Below are 23,109 nucleotides of genomic sequence, written 5' to 3'. Positions count from 1 at the left end.
TGGTTTCTAGTCAGTTCGTTGAAATATTCAATATTTTTTATATGAATAATATTTTGTAAAAATATGTGTACATATTAAAAACCACACAATTATATTAACTACATATAATTATTTTAACTATCTTTTAATATATTATTTATTATATTAAATCATATATAATATTTTACTGTTCAATACTCAATACTTTGTGGATACTATATTTTTTCTTTTTGGTTATTGTATTTAAAATGCTCTGAATGTAACAGATATAAAATAATTTTGTTTTATATTTTTTTGCTATATCTTTACTACAACAAAAAGAATAGTTCTTGGATAAATTAAATAGAAAAAGAGTAACATCGTTTGATACCTGCACCTTAGAATCTTATATGAAATTTAAAAATTTATTTATTATATTAAATAATTTGCCATCAACCACCGACTGCTTCTTTATGTTCAACGTACCATTAAAGAGCAATTGGTGTTACAATACTTTTTGCCACTCACTGTAGTCAAATTATATTGAATTTATAAGGGAGCAACTGCTGTTCAATCGTATGTAGTACAACAGTTTGAATACTATTGTCAATAATAGTATTCAAACTGTTGCACACATAATTCGATATTGGTTTTTTATAAGGAAGGACGGGATAGCTGATTCTTATACCACAACTAATTTCACTCTAAATTTATAAAATTAGTTTTAGTTTATAATTTTGTCTGGACCGAAAATATTATATAATAATTTATTAGCGGGCTAATTGGTCATTTAAATAGCAATAAAAAAACTGTAATTTATTATTTATATTTAAAAGGAATTTATATTTTATTAAAATACTTTTTCGATATTTCGTTTATCTTCGATATTCATCTTCAGTCCCCTTCTTTCCTGAAACCTTTTAAAAGCCTTTTACATTAAAAAAATAAGAAATAAATTAATTTTTTAGTTAATAATTTTCTATTAAACTACTCTTGTCTGTTTTTTGGATAAAAAAAAAATACTTTCTTTTTGTAATATCATTTAAACAACTTTTCTTTTTTTTTTGTTAATATTTTCAGGTGTATAATTATTGAAAATTAAAGCATACAATAATATTTAATTTCCCTCAATATGTATTATTGTTTATTTTTGAAATAGTAACTAAACAATATCACAAACAGCTCATAAATAACACTAAAGAACAAATTAATTTTAATGAACATATTTTTTTATATTTAATAATAGTTAATCTACACATTTATAAATATTTTCTGGTATAATCTTTGCTAATATTTATTATTAATTTTACTAAAATATTTATAATATTAAACTAGTCCAATTAGTACGAATTTAAAACAGGACAGTTTAAAAATCACTGTATGTAAGTTTGACGTTCAAAATATTTATTTGCCGCCAAAACAGGTACTGCGATTAGAAAGTAATAAAAGTTCTGTACGCTATAGCGGTAGTGTGAATAATTTATAATTTTAAATTAATTTAATGTAAGTCCTTTCATTGGTTGTATAAATAATTTCAAAATGTAGTGTGTAAATGTAATATATAGCATTTTGAGTTAATTTGGTTTTACTAATAAAAAATTACATTAAAAAAATAATCGAACTAAGTTATAAAAAGCTTTCTTAATTTTAATATCGCGAATACTAAATTTTATAAAATACATTTAACAAATGCACTGAGTAAATGTCAATAATACAGTAACAATTATTGAAAATATATTTCAAAATTTTAATAAATATTTAAACAATAAGACGATTGGTTTAAATTTCTAATATTTAGTTTTAAGCTTTTTCCTTTGCACTTTTTTTTGTGGTATATAAAAAAAATATATGTAAAAAGATTTTGCACTTGCAGTTATATATAAAAAAAGAATTATCTATAAAGTATTTCTAATATTATATTCTAAATTTTATATATATTATATAGATCGGCCAATTACTATCAAAATTGAAAAAAAATTAACAAATAAAAAATTTTTTGGACACTGGACTTTAAAGGTTCTACAAGCTGTAAGCCGATATAATTATTTTAAGACTCCTGAAATACTGAACAATATGCAAGCAAGAAAAAAGTAAGTAAATTTATAAAATAAAAAAATAAATGAATAAGTAAAGAAATAACTAAAAAAATGAAATAAAAAATAAATGGTTTTTTTGTATGTTAATATATTTTTTATTTTATATATTGAATAGTAATTTCCTATTTTTCTTCCCGACATTTCAGCTGGACTCAATATACTCATCACGAATTGGACGCGGCATTTGGTTTAATAATGTTAAGTCAGGCACCGGTAGTGTTTGCAAATAATCCTTCACAATTAGAGTCGAGTCAAGAAACCAGAAGCGATGATGAAGCACCATCAACAAGTAAACAATACAAGAGACGTAACAAAACAAAAAATGCTGGACAAAAATTATTTGAATTTATAAAACCAGGCGTAAGACCGCCCTCCAAGAAAGCCCAAAAACTCATAAAAAACCAAGATGAAACACAACAACCAAACACTGACCCAATAGAAGTTAAAGAATATAACGCACCTAACCAAACCAAAAAAAATGGAAAAGAATCATTTGTGATTATAAAACCGACTGCGGAACAGGTCAGAAACCATGGCAGCAAACCTGTAGTTTTAAAAATAAGAAATTCTTTATGATTAAATTATTTTTATATAATATACGTAAATTTTAAAAATATTTACTTTATTATAAAAATAACGCATATAAATTTAAATCACAGTTAAAATTTAATGTAATCAGAACTTAAGATAATATTTTTATTTTTATAGTTTATATTATAATATGTTATTGTATTATCATTGTTTTAAATGTAATTAAATCTTAAGATAATATTACTATTTATGCAGTTTGTATTATAATATATTACTTATAACTAATATTCAATGAGTAAAACATTTTAGTATTGATTATTTTTACTCTTCTAAATGTAATTAGATCTTGAGATACTATCTGTATAGTTTATATTATATTGTTTTATTTAAAATTAACATTTTATGATTAAAATATTTGAGTGTAAATTGTTTTCATTGTTCTCAATGTAATTAGATTGTGAGTTAATATAATTATCTATATAGATTTTATCATCATTTTATATTATTTATAAATTAAATTTAATAAGTAAATATTATTAGTATAAATTTTTTTTTATTCTAAATGTAATAAGATCTTCCAAAATTATTATTAACTTATAATATTATGCTATTTATAATTTACATTAAATTAATAAAAAATTTGAGCATTAATTTTTTTCTCTCCTTTCACGTTCCTTGACGTAAGGCTATGATAATATGTTTGCTAAAGATTCTGGTATATAATCCGCTAGTCTGTGCACTCTTAAGTGTAGTCATCAATACTAATTTATAAGTTTTTGCATTAACGATTATATGGCTTCATAAAATTATAGCTGATTGATATCAAATATTATACAGCTTTATTTAAAAAATGATTAATAATATGAGATGCAAGTCCCCAAAAGATGATTAATAATATGCAAGTCCCCAAATACCTAGCCCTTTATATGAGCGACATCTTAAGTGTCTCTATTGCAATCCAGTTCTAGAATCATGTTTACAATAACCCTTTGCACAGAGTTTGCTCTTAATCAGTAATCACTCCTAACAAGAACATGCTCACTTTCTCCTTTCACTTATCTCTAATTTTGACTTAGATATATTTGTTATCTAAATACTAAGCCTTCTGTATTTTAATTTGTGCCTTTCTCTTGATTACTGGATTCGACTTTCAGCTTTTGGCCATTGCAGTTTAATAACTGAAATTTGTCTATTTTGCATTCCTAAGATATGGTTTTTTTGGGTTCAAGTCTCACAATATGGCTTTGGATGTATTCGAGCTACTGAAAAAAAATTAATTAATTCAATTGTTGATTCAAAGCGTTTATTAGGACAATTTCTCAACCTGAAATGCTTTAAATTCCAAATAATTCTTTTAAATTATTTTACCCATTGTGGGCATATTTGCTGTTCTCTCCATTAGAGTAACTGATTGCTTTTTTATTATATTCTAAGTTCTTTACCCGAGATTGCTGAATATAGCAATTGATTTCAATCAGTTTTTATTTTGGCCGCAGAAAAAAATTTATATATATATTTATAAAAATATGTATAAAAATTAAAATTATTTAATAAATTGACGGTTTTTCTAATATACTTGTTGAGAAATAAGTCTATTGCAACACCACCGTAATTAGTGCATTGTGACCTGATCATAATTAAAACTGTTGATGAAAATAAGATTGACGTTTGTTGGCTGAGTGGTCAAATTAGTTGTACCGTAAGCAATCAGCTGATACGTTTAATCTAGTTGACAATAAAACATTCAATTATTCATGCTCAAATATAAACAAGAAAACACATAAGAATCAACTGAATTTATTTTAAACCTTAAAATATTCTGTTGTAAATTTTCTTTCATATCTTTATCACTTTTTGTGCATTATGCCGTTCACATTTAATATGTCTACGTGTTTTGAAAACCATTAGGTGATCAATTCTACCTTATGGATTATTCGTGCTGAATATTTTCTACATCTTATGACAGCTAAGTAAGCCTTTATTTTGGGAGTGCACCGCATGAGCAAAGAAAAGAGATTAGAATTCACCAAGAGTAAAAATTGCGTTTCGATATAACAATACCAGGCCACATGCAAGTTTTATAAGTCTTAACAAATTGACGGCACATGCTTGGAAAGACTTAATGCATTAATGTCATATAGCTCGAACCATCTGACTACCATATACTGCGGTATTTTGTGGAATTATTTGAGATTACCGCATTCTAAACAAAGTTGCACCAAATAATGGATACCACATTATATCAATTAACGATTTTACGCTATTATCGCTAATTATATCATTAATTTTAGACGTTTTCGGTGGCTTTCAAGTTTGACAAAAAAAACTCATACTAGCCTATATTCGCAAAGCGTGACATTGGCAGCACTGTCGCAATCTGTCAACTATTATGTTTTGGCGAAAAGCAAATCTTGCATATGTGCACCTAATGCAAGCAAATAACATTTTTTATAAAAATAAATAATATAAAATTGAAAATTAAAATGAATTCAGAATAAAAAGGATTGGTAAGAATGTTGGAAGTTTCAAAACAAAATACTAATATATTTTATTTTTCCCCAATTTTCCAATTTATGAAATTTTTGAATTTCATAAATTGTTTGAATTTTAGTTTGCATGTGATTTTTGACATATGATCGCAATATTCGTTGGAATTTCCAATGAAGGTTCGCAATAGTTCGCTTATTGCTTTGGTAATACTTTTTTCTTTACTGGCAGAAGAGTTTCGAGCCACTGAAAACGCCTTTTATAGCAATTAGTCGTATTTTTTTTTACAAAATCTGTACATAAATGTTTAAAACTTACTGTCAAAATAGAATATTTGTTTTTAAATCACTTTTAATGAGAGAATTCGGTAACAAAATATTTCAATATACCACACATATGTGCAAATATTGGTACAAATAAAGAAAAAATATGAAGGCGAATCGTATTGAAAAATAAATTTCAAGGAAATATTAACTTTTTGATATGTTAAACATGAATTAAAATAATGCAGATTTTAAAATTTCACATTATTTGATTTAATACTTTTAAAGCCCACTGTCAAACTTAAAACTGTTAATCAACAGTTTGAAAGTTTCTCACTCTTTTACATGAATTTTTTAGTTTGCTGGCTCCGCTACATTTTTTCAAACTGTTCTCATAAGTTAACTTCACAAGTGCTCTGTATAATGTAAATAAATACGAAATTAATAAAATATATAAATTAATTATTTGATTTGTGGTAATTTTACTTTATTTAAAATAATTTAAAGTTATAATTTTTTGGTTCTACTATATTTAATGGATATAATAAATGATTGTTTTTATAACTGATCGTGTCTATATACATAACAGGAATTTGTGTTCTCAAAGGCGCCACTTATGTCGGCGACTTCTTTTTTATTTTGTGGTTTTTTATATATTGAAATTAAAAACCAATAAGAATCACAGTTGTGCAGTTAAAAAATAAAAAACAATGTGAAAAGTAGTAAAAAATTCTTCAAATTTTGGCTGTTTTTCTTGTCTTCAGAATTTTTTCCTATTACTGTGCTTGGTTAATAATTAATATTAAAGCAAAATATGAATAAAATTAACATCATTCAATGGACTGTTGACAACTTAATAATTGAACTGTGAAGCGTGACAAAAGCCCCCATAAAGACGCCGACAATTTATTATTAGAAACACTTGTGCTTTGTTTTTGTAACAAATGCGGCTGCATTTTAGTGTTTCTTTTGTGCTGTCATTGATTTAGAATCTTCTTTTTCTATTTTTCTATTTCTGTTGTGATGATGTTCACACGCAGGTTACCAACAAATTAATCCAATAAGAATAGAAGTTACAAGCATAAGGGAACATTGACAAATGTAAATTGTAAGAAAAAATTACAGTGAGTGTCGCCTTAAATCGTACAGGTGGGATGAATTTTCAAGGGTTAAATGAATCATTTCGGATATTTTAGATAAAGTCGAGAAAAATATTACTTAGAATTAAAATTTTAAATAGATATGAAAAAAAAATCTAATTAAAATTAAAATTTAATTTTAATAGTAATATATATATAAATACTACCAATTTATTTGGTATTTATATATTAAAAAAATTATTGACTGATATAATTTATTTATGGGTAGTACTAGCTACTCAAAGGTTCGGGCGGATTTGGTAACATAAATTTTTTTTAAATAAATAAAAGCGTGAATAATGTAATAGGTCTGTTCCACGAGCTTCTTTGAGTAACACCGTGTATACATAAGTGCTTTCCACCAGCAAATTTTATTACTATTTTAATATTCAAAAATATTAAATAAGTAACTTAGGACGTGTGCGAGTTAGACTAAGTTGATGCTAAACCAAATAGGAGATTTTTTGGAATTTTTTGCACTGCACACATGCAGCCATTTATCACACATATCGACACATCACTACATTATCGGCACAACTAGAATTTCCCTCATTTAGAACGCAACTTAAGCCTAACTCGCACACGTCCTTAGTTACATCGAGTCATAATAACACCAAGGATATAATATGCTATCGTCCTTTCTTTAATTTCTCTTACTTTTGAAGGAATATAATGCTAGACAAATTTTTTCAATCCTAAGAGCGCAATAAAATCATTCGTTCGTGATGTAGACCCAGACTCAGATTACCAGTAACAAGGACTTATACTTATGTTAAAATGATGACTTTCATCACCAATATTTCACAAAAAGCAGAAACAAGCAAGTTTATTTCAAATATGAAAGTTGCAGATAATTGAATTCTGGTTTAGATTTGATAGAATTAAATATAATTCTATTTTAGCTTAGTCTTTAAATGCTTGAATTTTGAAACTAAAACTTAATTCTAACTTTATTTAGTCTAATAATAACATAATAATATACATGGTACCAACAACAAACTTATTAATTATTAAACTTATTATTATTAATATTATTTTACAGGATGCATAGAGGACAGGACAATTGTATTGTTATTATCAAATAATGGGCTATGAGTGTACCCCAACTAAAACAATTCTAGACTATATATAAATCTCGTAATTGCTGTGGGTTTTATTTTACCTATTTGATTTGGATCTAAGATTCGGCTTCCAAGGTACTCAAGTCTACGTTCGCCGCTGGGCAGTTGCATAGAATATGTTTCCTTCTCCTCATGACAGTGTCGACAGTAATCACTTTCTATCGCACCTATATTCCTCATGTGGTAATTGAGTCTTGCAAGGTAAGCATATATATTTTTAAATTGAATTTAAAATATTGTAAAAAAGAACTCTTGTTTTAGATTTGTTGTGTAAGAAATTTGACTGACACGGAAATATCGCTTTAAGATACAGACTGCCAATAGACTCACTACCTGAAAACTCTTTCAATCATATAAAATACTATATTTTAAAAATGGATCACATAAAGTCAGATATCCCTGGTCACAGGCAAGTTTTTCAAAAATGATACATACAAGTGGATTAAATCAATTAATTGTTAGAAATACATACATAGGAAATCATATATCATTGGTTTTACGGATTAATGTATATCTCAACATAGTCTTATAACAGCTTCATAGATTAATTGCAACGATTCTTTAACATTTTGGGTGTACGAATTATACAATTTACCCAATCTTTCTTAATAAGACTCTATATAATAGACTTGCTGTACTAGGTTTGCAAATAGTTTCAAAGGTTGCAAAAAGGCACAAAGATTTGCAAATAGACTAGCACCTACGCATTCCATAAAAAATGTGGCCGTCAACTCTATAAAAGGCTTTATGGTTTTTATATTATGTGAAATTGATTCAACAATTAAAGTCAATTTTTTTAACTGTTTGGGTCTTTGCGTCGGGTATATGGTGAGAAATATATATGTCGGACGTAGTACTAAACTCACGTAGATATTATTTTATAGTACATATGTATGAAACAAAAAGTTTCATATGTTTTGAAATCGTGCATCGTACTTATGGTGCTTACAATAATTAGAGCATCAAATGTGCTGGTGTTAACGTTTAAAGGTACCCATATTTATACAAATACAGACGGCCATCAGCAAATGAAACATTGTCCTCTTAGAAGTTCTCTTCGAGAAATTGACTGGACTTCTGTCATATCACAGCAAGTAACAATAAAGAACAGGTAACAATAAAGAACAGGGTAATAAAGGACAGGGTATAGGTCAGCTGCACTAGAGCTGACCAATTCTGCTTAAGCTCACAAGTATTATATTAGGCACTTATTTCGAGTCTTTGATAGAGATAGAGAATTGCATTTTAAATATAAGAAGTCAATGTTGGTGCGACTTTCTTGAATACTGGCAGGTCTGAAAGCTGGTTCGTTCTTACAAGTGCTGTAAGGCACTCGCTCTCAGCAGAGCAGAATAGAGCCTGGTTAATCTAGAAATGATTAATGCCCGCGTTATCATCCAAAACAAGATAGCTCTATTTGACGAGGGAGATTGAAGAGATTCTGTTTAGAGACATATGAAGCATTTGTTTTTGTTACTGTGCAGCTTTGATTTGAGTCAGAAGAAGACCTCACGGACACAAGCTTCTATCCTTATAAGGTTTTAAAAAAGTTTCAAGTGAGATGTCTTGGTCCTCATTGGAAATCCTGAATGTTTATTAATAGATTAAGTTTGGTTGCTAACACAAAAGATTCTGTTGATCCAAAATCAATGACAAGACACTAGTTATATACATATATTGTATATTTACGTAATCCATTTATTAAAATGGATTGCAATACAAAAAGAAAACTAAAAAAAATACTGTTTCAAAATAGAGGAAACTATAATAGACGTTAACTGAATTCCAAGTACCCAGAATCCCAAGTACCATCATTCTATTCTTTAACTTTATTTTTAAAATTTTTATATATATATATTAAAATCATACAATTTCGTGGGTATCGTCTCGTCTAGCTATTACGTTTGTTTCATTAGTCCCTTCTAACATTAGTCCCAACTCACACCTTGTGCTGCATCTGCAATAATCAAAGCATGGGTTATACAATAACATGGATTTTTTTCAGTAAAAAAATTAATTTAAATTTTTTTTTAATATTGAAATAAAGAGATGGCAACTGTAAATATTTCGGCTGACGTACTATTTATCTATAAGAAATATTTTAAAAATATACCAATTTATTATAATAATTTTTATTTATTATTTTTCATAATAAAAACTAATTAATCTATTAATTATATACATATTAATTATGATTGGTTTCTTTAATAAACTCGTGTCTTAAATTACATATTAATTATATTAATTTTTTTTACTAATAGTTATTGACAATAATTAATTACGTATAATATATAATAAATATATAAATACCATAAATATTTATCATAAATACTAACTTAATTTTTGTTATATTAAAAATTCACAATTAATAAAAAAAAGTGTGCATTGCACTGGTGTATTTAAAAGGGGAGTTAAGGGGGCAGATCTCACCTATTCCTCCCTGACTGACAATATTTTCAGGGATATAAATATAAAGATTTAATGAATTGTGAAAATGATGCAAAAAAAGTATTTTGGTATCATCCCCCAATTGGCACAACCCCGGCTACGCCACTGGTGCATTGCAGTCGGAAATTTGAGATAAATTTACGTCTCTTAAAAATTTTGAAACAAGTTCGAAATCTTTATTAAACCAAATTAATTCAATTTTAATTATGAAAAATAGTTGAAAATATATTTATGATAATTAAAATCGAATCCGATTTAATTATTGATTCAAATTAGTTGAAATTTAAATTATTTACTAATTTTATTGCCATTTGTGCTTGTTTCATTGCTTCGAAGTTTAAGAAATTAAAATATAAAATTCGTAAATTTCGTGGCTTAAAAGGTTGAAATAAATCTACACCTGTTGTAGAGAAGCCTAAGCTCAAAATTACGAGTATCTGACAAAGAGAAAAATTATTGATTAAGCCCAGATTTAAAGCTGAAGGTCCCATATAATTTTATTGGTTTTCTTTCGGAAGGCTGTAAAAATTACTCGAAAGTTTTATGACTTCAACTTAAGAACTTTATTGGTTGGGAAAGCTATGAAAATTGTTTTAAAGTATTTTCCCATGAAGTGTCGTTAAAAAATGCATTAACAGATAAATTTTTATGGCCTTTAGATAAAGTAGCTTAGATATGGTGGGATGCATATAAAGATAAACGGGAGCACGACAAATTTAACATGGAGTCAATTAAAATACACTGAAGAAATCTAATAAATTAAATATTTAAATAAAATAAAATAAAATAAAATTTATTTCACTTCATTTTGTGTAGTTTTTGATTTATCATTGATTTCGTTAGTTAAAATTAGCTGAGGGAAAAAAATGTAACTGATTCTGTTACTATGTGCATGATTCTAATGCCACGTTCCCACCGCAGCTAAATCAATTTCCATTAATGAAATTAAGTTTTGGTCGTTTACATTGGCATAAGTTGATTTATGCATGTAAAAGAGCTTTTATATAGTATGTCCAAAAGCTCTGGGAAAGTGTTAAAAGAACTTTTGTTTGTTTAAATTTTAATTGTTAATAGATAATATTTACTTTTATTAGTATTATTAGAAGAAATTATTTAATTAATCATGGAAAACTCAGAAAATTCAAAAAATTTTGTGTTTAATATTTATTTATAAAAAACTTTAAAATATTTTTAACTCTTGTTTGTTTGACTTGTTTTTTTTTTATGTATTTATATTTTTTTTCATGTGTCAAATATGTCAAATTTTGATAATTTTTCTATTAAGAAATATATTTTGCAATGCTGAATTTGACATTTTTGCTGTAATTTTTCTTGATATCTTTGTAAGCTTAATCAATTTCATTACCGAACTGAATTAAAAACTAATCCAATCTAATCATAAACTGCTTTAAAGAAGGCAATGCGAACATACTATGAATGTGTTTTATTCTGTTTATGGAGTAAATAAATTATAATAGGGACCTCATCCGTAGTGTTAATATTTTAATTGAATCAGTCTAAAATCTAATGATATAAGCATGTCTACGTATAACTATGCTGAAGAATAACATATAGAACTACAATCAGATTTTTGATTATTGTTATCCACCGAAACACTGAACAATAGTAAGACCAAACCTCTTATATAGATGTGTATATAAAAAAACAGTAACCATTGCTAACAACAAACTTTAAAACTGCCCTTAGGCTACGATCTACATCATTTCAAACGCAGCCTTGGTTTGTCTCGCTGTCACTTACCATAAAAACTGTTACAAAGCTTTTCCAAATAGGTTCCTATTTACTTATATCAGTTTTATAATCAGGCAATTAGCGTCTCTTCAACTAAATTTTAATCATTTCTTTTGATTTGTAAGTTCCCGTTTTGCATCGTTCCCGGCCCTTCTTCTCAATTATAACCAATAATTCTTCGAGACTGTAAAACTTTGCCAAGAGATCAGAATGTGTTTTACTAAGCACGTAAGTTTGAAATGCATACGTGAATTTAAAGAGCTGTGTAGAATTCTACTCTGTCTTATAGGAAACTTATTGGAAATAAATTTGAACATAGACACTTTTCGATAAATTAGACAACCACACCCCAATTTAACACTAAACCAGTTAAAATTTCAATCAATAGATATGCAAAACTGTACTCCCTTGCCTTACTCACATAACCCTCAAAATCTTCTCATATTCCCAGTGACGCGCTAATAGGCCCATCTACAAAATTGAGTAAATACGCTGATAGACACTAATTACTATAATTCATACATAATAATAATAATAATAATTACTTCTGTATTACTAATCATAAATTTAATTTTAATCAAATGAATGAAACTGTAATTTATGGTATCAAAATTTTCGATCATAGTATGCTTACAAAACTAAAAAAAAATTACAATACTGATTAGTTTTATTAAAATTTATTTTCAATTGAAGATAAGGATACGGATCAACAGACATATATTTCTGAATCAATTTTTAAAGATGCCACGTACGAAACCAAAGGAGAGGCTCGACGTTATCGGTAAATTGGAGGAAAAAGTTACTACCTCGATTGCAGAGTTCATTGTCTCAAAAGAATGTTGTGAGACTGACTTTCTGTAAGTATTGATCATTTACAATTATATTGTATAATTTTTAATAAATGAATACTGAAGGAAACCAGCGAATCAGGATAATTTCCCGGAAACACCGGAATCATTCTACTTATCTTGTGTGAGGGAATATGAGATTTATCGTGAAATCCAAAAACAAGTACTTGCTGAAAATAAACGTTTGGAGATAGTTAATAGCAATCGTCACGAAGAGTTATGCAGTGATCAGCTCATGTTGCGACAAAAGTTCGTTCAAAGTGCGTTAAAACTGAAAGAACTAAAAGAGAAGGAAGAGTCCGTAAGGTCAATTAAGGATCAAGAAGCCCTAGTTCAACAAAAGGCTATAGAAAAGAGTAAAGAACATAGAAGCAGCATGGCAACATTGAAGCTCTTCCGAGTGCAATTTCAGAACACCGTTAACGAATACGATATCTATGAGGATTTCATGAATGCGTTTTTAAAAGAATATCCTAAATATGGCACGGCTGATGCTTTTATTAATAAGATGGATGCGCTTAGTATAAATATGTTTACTTTACTTATGTATATGTATATTATGTATATTAATCTATTTCTCTATTATTTTAGTGTTAGCGAATGTTGATATAAAAGATATGAATGAAAGCCTGATTCTGAAACTCAATGCCATGAAATTGGAGTTAGTGACAATCACTCGTGACATTGCGAACTCATTAATGCAAATGAAGAATGAAATGGATTTTTTCCAGCGTGCCTTCGTTAGGGTTTGCAGTGAGGTGAATGAATTGGAAGAAAATCTGACGAAAATTAGATTTCAATGGATAAAGAGGGAGAACGAAAAGCATCGCCTGACAGAAGGGTTATATAATGTCTATCTTCTCTTAATCAAACGTAGACGTAAGTGGTTAAGTTATTTTTGTTTTTTTTCTATTTAATGATTTATTTTGGTTTAGGACTGCAACCCGTTTTAAGAACTACTGAAATTGATAAAATGTGTATGTATTTGAAGAATGAGTTTGACGTTTTAACTTACACATTCCGGTATATAATGGAATGCTTCAGGAAGTAACTTGTTTCTAATAATTTATTTTTTACGTTACTGATATTTTAATGGTTTACATTAATCGCGGCATAAATATACAATAAATACTTATTTCGAGTTATATAGATTTTTTTTTAATTTACATTATAATATCGAGTATAGAGGATCAGTCTAAATAACAAACAGTTAAATATCATTAAATAATAAACATCCCAAAAGAATCCTTCTTATATGTATATTAAAAGAAAAATATTTAAACACTAGTGAAAACAAAAACCTGAAAGATAAAATTCGAATTAAGGCCAGAACGTGAAGACAAAGTTGTATAAACTCGGTTACCAACTAAACAACCTATTAAATGACTTTACATATTCTCCTTTAGCTGATTCAGACCATAACTGTGCATATTAGATGAACTCGGATTTGCTTGAATTTGGATATCAATTAAACAACCTATTTTAGGAAACTACTAAGATACTAATACCATACTTCTCCTTTAGTTGAGTCAGGCCATAACCTTGTATATTATCGCATCAAGTTGCCAGTAACATCATTAACTCAAGTATCAATATTGAAAAATAATGCCAAGATCTTGTTCCGATAGCAGTGATAACAATTATAAGATTAAAGTAAAGAATACGCCATTAGATAAAAGAACTAGGACTGTTCTTGTAGTTTTTAACTTAATAATAATAAATTAAACATAAATTAATGATAATAATAATTCAGAGCGTGGAGTGGAATAATCTTATCTTCATGAAGATAATAGTATTAAGATTTTTTAAAGACCATATGCAAACATTTCCTCTTCTATTTCCATCATTGTAAACATCTCAGTTTATCTATGATTATAAAAATGCTATATATTTATTATAGCAATAAAATAAAATATATATTCGTAGGAAAAAACAAAGAAGAATAAGATAGTACTACACCTTTGTAGATGTAAGACACTATATGAATCCGTTAATTATAAAATTAAACAGTAAGATCAGTTGTCGGCATTTGATTCCAAAATGTCTGGGGAAGGGGAATGTTTGCAATCGTTAACCCTTAAAGCATTATATTATTATATCTCTGAATTTATTATTGGATTGTGTTGATGCGTTATTATGTGAGCATCATATTTCAATGGACGGATTTAATTTAAGTTTTATAAATTAAGTTTGTTTTCTAGTCTTAGCTGTAAATTGGTCTCAAGCAGTTAATAGAGATGTGTTATTTTTTATGTCCAAAAAGAAAAACCATTTTGTTTCGTCAAGATAATACGCTATCTCAGAATTTGGCAAAATGAATTGACCATGTCTTTATCGAACTAGACAAGATCAGATTCAAAGATCAGATAGAAAGAATTCTAGACACATTATCTGGTAATTATCATCGCAAATATATGTATTGAAGACTTTGACGCAGTTCAATATTAAAATGAGTTAAAGAATTTAGTCGTTGACAAAAAAAATACAACTACTAAAAATCTTTCTCATACAGTGATAGGTGATAAGATATTGGAAATGGTCTTTCTAATGTTCTGCTCGTATGTAGTAATGTAGAGCTTTTTCCTTAATTCTACCTGAATAAACGTTCAATAATGTTAAGAGTCGTTTAAGAGAAACATTTTAAAAAATATGAAATATGCGAATACATAATTCATAGGTTAAGTAGTAAGATAACACACTATCCCATAAATAGTTACATACGATATTTGCAAAAAAATAATAAATATTAAAGCATTCTATTTTCTAGCTATAGATCGGAGAGGTTTTTCCTGTTTTGTGAACAAAAAACTAAATTTAAAGAAAGATTTTCGAAATTATGTAAAATGATTAGTTAAATTATTTCGATGACTACATTAATCGATCGCATATGAGTATTTCTGTACTATATAAAATTTGCACAACAAAAACTTTTCTTTAGTTACAGATCCGTGATATTTTTGCTATATAAGGTAATACTTGCAGAATTATCTAAACTTCATTCTAGGGAACGGCTTCTTTAATTGCTTCGATAACTACATTAACTGACTGCGTATGTATATTTCTGTATTATATAGACTATATGCAATATATAACTTTTCTCTAGTTATCGATTCTTAAGATTTTTGCATATAATATATACGGTAAAATTTACGAAATTATCTTAATTTCATTCTAGGGAATGGCTGCTTTTATTTCTTCGATAACTACATTAACTGACTGCGTATGTATATTTCTGTATTATGTAACTTGACTATATACCATATATAACTTTTCTTTAGTTATCGATTCTTAAGATTTTTGCTATATAAGGACTTACGTAATTATCTAAATTTCAACCTATGGAATGGTTTTTTTTTAATTATTTCGATGATTAGATTGCAGATATGTTTTTCATTATATAAACTATATATATGCAGTGGCGTCGCTAGGCGTCAGCAATGTCGGTGCTGCCGACGGTCTCGCGCCCACAGGGGCCTCGGAAAAAGTTACCGACTGTGGATTCTAAGCACTTAATAAATATTTTGAACAATTTGGTTTGATAATGGCATTAATCGTATTCAAAGTGTTCCCGAATGTTTATATAGTAACCAGATTCATGTTCACAGTTTCAGTCAGTATAGCTTCGACGGAAAGAAGCTTCTCATAGTTAAAATTGATTGAGACGTACTAGAAACGTATGATAATCCAAGAGAGACTATCTCCATTGGAAATTCTATAAACTGAAGCATAAATAGCAGCTGGCGCAAATTATGATATAATTTAAAAAAAAATTGAGTGAGGGCTATTTTACCACAATAACCTCTTGAAGATGTATTTTTAATGACTTTATTAGATTAAGCATCTAGATTATCTAGATTAGATCTAGATTAGATTATTAGATGATTAGATTAAGCGACTGCATATGAAAGAATTTTTTTAAAGGCTGTCAGTTAAATTTTTTGTACGTAATAAATATATCTTTATTATCGAATATCTATTTAATTTTTAAACAATTACTTAAATATTTCTATTTTACTTAAAAGTTAAGTATTGGGATTGAAATGGATGTCTGAGTCAAATCCAATCGTCTACTGCAAAAAGTCATAATAAATGTTAAAATTTCATTTGATATTTGAACTGAAATTATTTTTCTACTGCAACCACAAAAATCCAAATAAAATTTAGAAATAAAGTAGAATTTGTTTTTATATAAAAGTGAGTAAATAAAATGCACCGATAAATTATGACGTCCAATTAGTTGAATATGACAACAAAAGATAAAGATCAGCCAAATATACGCAAATACCAAATAACCAAATACGCAAACAAAACAAAGTGAAATATATTCGAGCTCCCCCCGTACTGTACGGGACGGCCTATGAAATGTTAAATGTTGAACTGAGGTTACGAATATTTCCAAGTCAATGATTTATGAGCAATGAAACCGCATTAGTACGAGTTCGAGTAACAAAGTATGCACAATACGAGCTGAGGAGTGTAGACGAGTATAAGCCAAACAGCCAAACCAAACGAGCCGTAGTTGCCGATATACTCGTAATTATGTGTATACATTGTGCATATTTGTTATACAATATTTACATTTTATGAAGACGAAATTAAAATACTCAATTGGGAATTTTATTAGCTTGAAAGTGGCACAGCTACTGCCAATGCCGTCAGAGCAGCCAGGGAGCTACTAAGTTAGCTGGGCTGTGAGCTGGAGGCATATGTTATTGTTTTAGCCGTAAACTGGCAACATAATTGAATACCGTATCTCATATATGTACGCCTTAGGCTTTCCTCAATAGCTCCTCACTCACTACCGCAAACAGGATTAATAAACCGAAGAATTAATAATGCGAACGACGCACACATGCATTATAAAAATGGAAAACAAATGTTTACCGATTATTTACGAGTATGGAGCCATCAAAACGTCAACTTGACTGAACATCTTTATAACACCACCGAACGTTTAGAGTGGAAAAGTGTATGGGAAAAGCGTCAAGCCATCAAATCAACAGTTGATATATTAAAAATAATATTTTATGCGCTGTTTGAGACAATTAAAGCAAAAGTTAGGAGCATGTTTCATTTATTAACTCGAGGACTGCAACTAAGTGTGGAGTTTATAACGATACTAAAACTGGTGAAAGGAACGGCAATAGACGCATTGATTATGTGCTACAAATGTTCGCTTGAAAGCACCTGAGGTAATGTAGCAAAATTTAAAATTTATGTCTATAAAATAAAATCTCTTCAAGAAACGACATAAAGATATAGAAAGAAATAAGAATTTGATTTTTGTTATGTTTGTCATTAATTGAAAATACTACACTACTATAATAATAATAATAAAAAAAAAATATAATCACATTTTGATTGGTAAACAATTCTATAAAACACATACTAAAATGAAAGAAATATTTCCAAAGTCAACTGATAATGGGTTTTGGTAATACTGTACATCACTACATATCAAATATAATACATATATTATTATATTTGTATAAATGAATAGTCAGGCAAAAAAATAATTCATGTTACTTTAAATTTGAATAATTTGTTAGTGTCACTTATATATGAAGTTACAAAAAACTTGGAACTTCAGCATTGAAAGTATGTCCAACCTTGGCTACTTGTGGATAAACACGATTAGTCATCGTTTCTAATTTGACAGGCACGAGTTCTAAGTCTGGCACTTGCAGTCCAACAAATTATATACGGAGTATAAACTAATTGAATAAAAATTCAAATAGTTCTCAAGATCATTGATGATCTTTCTATCATGATGAGCGTTCTATGGTCAGCCAAATTTCAATAAATTAATTAAATTTTTGTTATTGCTTCTTTATTACTGTTCGAACCCTTCTAGTTTCTTTTCGTCATAAGACCAATTCTGTTGCGAGAAATATTATCTAGAAAATAACTCTCTACATTGTGCATGCATAGAATGGACAGTAGGTAGCTATAGTAAGGTTCATTATAGATTATATTTTACGTGTTAACATACTTTCATAACCATGAGGGACTAGTCATCAGTTCCATAACTGGACTAATATTTCTAGACGAATCTCACTGAGATCGCTAGATATGTTTGTATTTAAGAGTGACTAGTTAGTTAGTTAGTTGAAATGGAGGGAGGTACGAATCCTCCTTAATTAGAAGAAGATCGAATTAGAACTAGCCAGTAGCATTTATGAATGCGAGAGTCTGACCAATGCTAATACTGGAGATATCGCTGAGTGTTTTAAAGAAGGCGGCCCCTAAAAACCTAAGGCGAGTTCTGGTCAGGCCTAAATATAGACACAACAAGTGTTTTGGTGTCTTTCTTTGAGAATTGGTAGACATGCATTGCAGGAGATACCACATGATAGGCCGAGTATAGCTCCATATCGTCTTATGGCCCAGTCCCCTGTAAAGACAGATATTAACCTGTATACCTGTGATTTATTTTTGTGTAAGAGTGGCTAACTTGTGTACAGATATCTGTAAAATATTGAATCTTCTAATTTGTTTTCAAATTTTCTTTAAATAGTTTAGAACTGACTAACTTGTGTATATGTTAGATACCTATAGAATAATGATTTCTCAAAATTCTATTTAACTTTTTTAGAAATATTAGAGCATGTAGTGTTGAATAGTTGACTAAATAGTTCTTCAACTGAAGTATAGAAACATAATATTTTGGCAAGACCCGGCGTTATACATCAATATATAGAACATATCGAAAATAATTAACTCAACTTAAAAAGTAACGCTTTGCTTACTCCTTTCGCTGTAAAAATTCCTTCCTTATATAACTATTTTTTAAAATCTTTGTAACACACCGCTGTTTCGGTGATTATTTCTTTATATTAGCTTAATCTATTCCCCAGGAGCATCTGTATGGCTTTTGATAGTAGCCGCTAGTAATCAGATCTAGATATAACGATGATTAGAGTTTAGTAAAATCTAAACTTCAATTTGTATAATTTGGCCATTGTTCAATATTGAGACAACGCTGGATCAGGTTTCTTGTAAAGCTGATTAAAAATATACCTTTCTATATACTATACTTTCTTATGCTATGTGTGTGAAGGATATTATAATTAAAATAAATACGTGGGGTATTCTATCGGTTATAATCATATCATATCAAGTATTATTAATTATTGGTATTATAATCTAATGTGACTAAAAAGATACTGAACCGTTAGACACTTATAATTATATTTAGAAACAAAAAACATCGTCTATTAGACATCTAAAATGTCTATTATAATAAAAAATTACGGATATAGTAAACGGCATTTTATCGAAAAGTAAGATTTGATGAAGTGGTACTGTTTCTCCATATGAAATTATAAACTATGAATATTATTGAATGTGGAGTGACGGCCTTGTGTACCAAGAAAACCCACTTGAGCTTAAATAATGACGCATTGTGGTATATTAAATGTAACTTCTGAAATATATCAGTCATATAGTTTATGCAAATTTTATTATTTTGAACATTTTCGATTACTTGTATGGTAAATAATATAAATAATTTTTTTATAATAAGAATCTTTCTTTTCTAATATTTTTATCAGTATATTTTTTACATAGATAATATTTAAAATTCCATAGAATAACAATAGAATATAATTTAAGATATGCGTTATATATATTATACCGCTTTACGTAATTTAAAAAAATATATAGCGACTTCACACATAAGTGTTATTATTTGGTATAGTATTTATAGACGCTGTTTGGTATATATTGATATATGCTCACATATTTTTTTTATTCGATATATTGACATTAAAATATAGAATTGTTCAAATCATCTGTGGCTATGGACAGATTGAACGTATTAACTGGTATAGTTCAACAATTTTAATATTAAAATAAATACATTGATAGAATATTACTTTCAAGTTTATGAATATATATATAGAATCTGTAAAAGATAAGTGCTGCTAGCTAGCACAAGAATGCATTAATTATAAACTATTTTATACATAAAAATTTCAAATTTTTACGTCTTCAATGAATGATCTTCAATAATGATCTGATCACCGAAGTAAAATATTATGATATCCCAGTTAAAATGTTTTGGAATTTAAGAAGTCAATTTCGCTCTTTACTGACTACACCTGGATTATCCATGCTAACAAGAATATTGATTTCGTCTTAAATAATTTATAAATTCATATTAATAAGATATTGAGGCCCTTTCGCAGGTGGAAAATGAGAGTAAATACTGGAAAAACGAAAGTTATTTTCATTATGAAGCGTAGAAATCAAAAACCAAGAAGAATTATAATCAATAATGCGGAAATAGAGTAGGAAGCTAAGCTTTGCTAATTTTGAAAATAAACATGTATGTTTATAATCAAATACTTAAAATACTTTACCAATACTTTAAATAATTAAGACTTAATTCTATAAAAAAAAAATTAGCCTTCGCTATATCAGCAACTAATTCTTGATCACATCCCGCATATCTTCATGTCTTTGATTGATCTGATCTGACGAATCGGACGAGATATATTTTTTTCCTTTTATATAAATTTATATGCAGTATATATATATGGGTCGATTTACAAATCGAACACCTTCTTGACTTCAACATCTCCGATTTAACTGAAATTTTTTCTATAAGCTCCTTCCGTAAAATATGAAGAATCGCATCTCGGGAACCTTTTTTTTTCTCTCCAAAATTGTATATGTAAGTTTGAAAAAAATTTTAAAATTATGAGATATGGACCTATGGGGTTTTGATAATTAGCATTATATCTTTAAACGGTCATATCTCAGGCTCTATAAATGATAGAAACTGAAAATTTATTGCGTTTTAAAATATATACCTATATAAAATATATATTTTATATTTTTTTAGTTTTTTATTTTATTTTTAATTACTCGTATGTTTGCAAGAAAACTTTTCAATTAATTGGACCAAAGAAAATTTCTCATATGCATAAAATACTTGACTACTGGTCTTGGGTATTAATGAATACTAATGCTAATGCATGTAATTGCTTGATAGAATTCCTCTAACTGATAAATATATTTTTTTGACTCCACAATAAAACTAAATAAATCACATTCAAGCTTCACCTTTTTAATACTTGTAGAACATAAGGAATCCTCGAATTATAGTAAAGTCTAGTTTTTGATTTTTTAATATAGTAACTTTTGTTTTTGTTATATATACCTTTTCTTGACTAAGAAAAGGTCCAGAAAAGGTTTCAGTTCTTTCTTAAGTACTTAATAGAGAGTTATTACACATTCCTTAAAGAAAAGAATTACTTACTTTTTTACTGCTGTCCTTCTCTCCTAGTTGAGCATAGGGACACCAAAGAAAAGAATATGCTTCTTTAAAATATGAATGTGAGAGATCGATCTTCCACATTCGTACCTTATTTATTCCGCTGTTTAATATTAAAATTTTTTAAAATTGATTTCTCTTGTCTGATTTATATTTATATAACCATTTAGCATATAATATTAGGTACTATAAAAGATTACAAAAAAAAAATGAAAACAGTAGAAACAGTAGAAAAAAAAACTTGTAGAAAGTTGAAAACGTTTAAAAAAATATGTTCAAAATTCTGAAAAAAGGCGATACCAAATTTAAAGACAAAACTGCTGTTGCCACAAGTGTAGACCGCCTCTTAACTGAACTTATGTTTTTTTCCCATATAAACAGAGTACTCTTACAGCAGAAACATGGGCAATATAATTCATTTGGCCAAAACAGAAAAAGAATACCTGATACCACCTTTGAACTAATCACATAAATCTTTCATTTATGTGCGCCTCTCAATGTGTTCACCAGAACAAAACCAACGACTTCGTATGAAGAAAAGCAGAAAAAAAATTAAAACAAAAAAAATATATTTAGAGAAAAATGTTTTTTAACAAAAAAAAAAAAATCTATTGAAAAAAGAATATTACAAGCCTATTAGTTCCTCTGGTCTATGGTGCAGTCTAACATAAATGATGACTTAATTTATGCGCTGATTACATACAACCGCAACAACAAAAACCAACGACTGGTACAACAAACCTTTCAATTTCACGTATGAATTTTATTAGGAAAGAGGCTACCAAATGTCTTTGCCATGGTTTAACTCTACTTGAGCCTTCGCTAGGCTCACCTAACTTCGGCGCAGGACAATAGATAAAAGGATGTTAAACGACAACATCAGCAACAAGTGCACATGTCAATTTATCGTTGCTGCCGTTGGGTTACGTTGAAGTCGCTCACATTTCATCCATTCCCGTTTCGATTGAGACCTTATCTCTGGCGTTTAGCTGAGCAGCGGTGTTTATCAAATGATAACGTCGACGATTTTGATGACATTTAAAAATTATGGCATGTAAGTGCCTACGATTTTGGTGGCAATCGATTGTTTGGTTATGTGGGTTTCGGGAATGGAATGCGTATCTTAGTAGATCGATTAAAATAAATTTGGATATTTATTTTGATGTTTTGGATGAATTTTGTGAAA

The 23,109-nt window shown here is 28.3% G+C and overlaps 2 protein-coding genes across 4 annotated transcripts; both read left to right on the top strand.

Moving 5' to 3' along the window:
• Nucleotides 1-1,386: 1,386 nt before the first annotated feature.
• Nucleotides 1,387-2,667, top strand: LOC119672620. The gene is made up of 3 exons (XM_038083718.1): nucleotides 1,387-1,461; nucleotides 1,904-2,048; nucleotides 2,201-2,667. The coding sequence occupies exons 2-3, from the start codon at nucleotides 2,032-2,034 to the stop codon at nucleotides 2,628-2,630; spliced, it is 447 nt and encodes a 148-aa protein (XP_037939646.1). The 5' UTR covers nucleotides 1,387-1,461; nucleotides 1,904-2,031; the 3' UTR covers nucleotides 2,631-2,667.
• A 4,939-nt stretch (nucleotides 2,668-7,606) lies between these two features.
• On the top strand, nucleotides 7,607-13,788 carry LOC119672619. Of its 3 annotated transcripts, XM_038083716.1 has the most exons (6): nucleotides 7,611-7,796; nucleotides 7,857-8,004; nucleotides 12,489-12,652; nucleotides 12,710-13,164; nucleotides 13,235-13,522; nucleotides 13,579-13,788. In XM_038083716.1, the coding sequence occupies exons 3-6, from the start codon at nucleotides 12,537-12,539 to the stop codon at nucleotides 13,692-13,694; spliced, it is 975 nt and encodes a 324-aa protein (XP_037939644.1). In that variant the 5' UTR covers nucleotides 7,611-7,796; nucleotides 7,857-8,004; nucleotides 12,489-12,536; the 3' UTR covers nucleotides 13,695-13,788. The 3 variants fall into 3 exon arrangements, with proteins under 3 accessions (XP_037939643.1, XP_037939644.1, XP_037939645.1); XM_038083715.1 differs by lacking the exon at nucleotides 7,857-8,004 and having other exon boundaries at nucleotides 7,607-7,796; XM_038083717.1 differs by lacking the exons at nucleotides 7,611-7,796; nucleotides 7,857-8,004 and adding an exon at nucleotides 11,349-11,386.
• The last annotated feature ends 9,321 nt before the right edge of the window (nucleotides 13,789-23,109 follow it).

Source organism: Teleopsis dalmanni, chromosome 1 (assembly GCF_002237135.1).
Source record: "Teleopsis dalmanni isolate 2A chromosome 1, ASM223713v2, whole genome shotgun sequence".
NCBI classification, from domain to species: Eukaryota; Metazoa; Arthropoda; class Insecta; order Diptera; family Diopsidae; genus Teleopsis; species Teleopsis dalmanni.
This window is presented reverse-complemented; position numbering and strand designations above follow the sequence as displayed.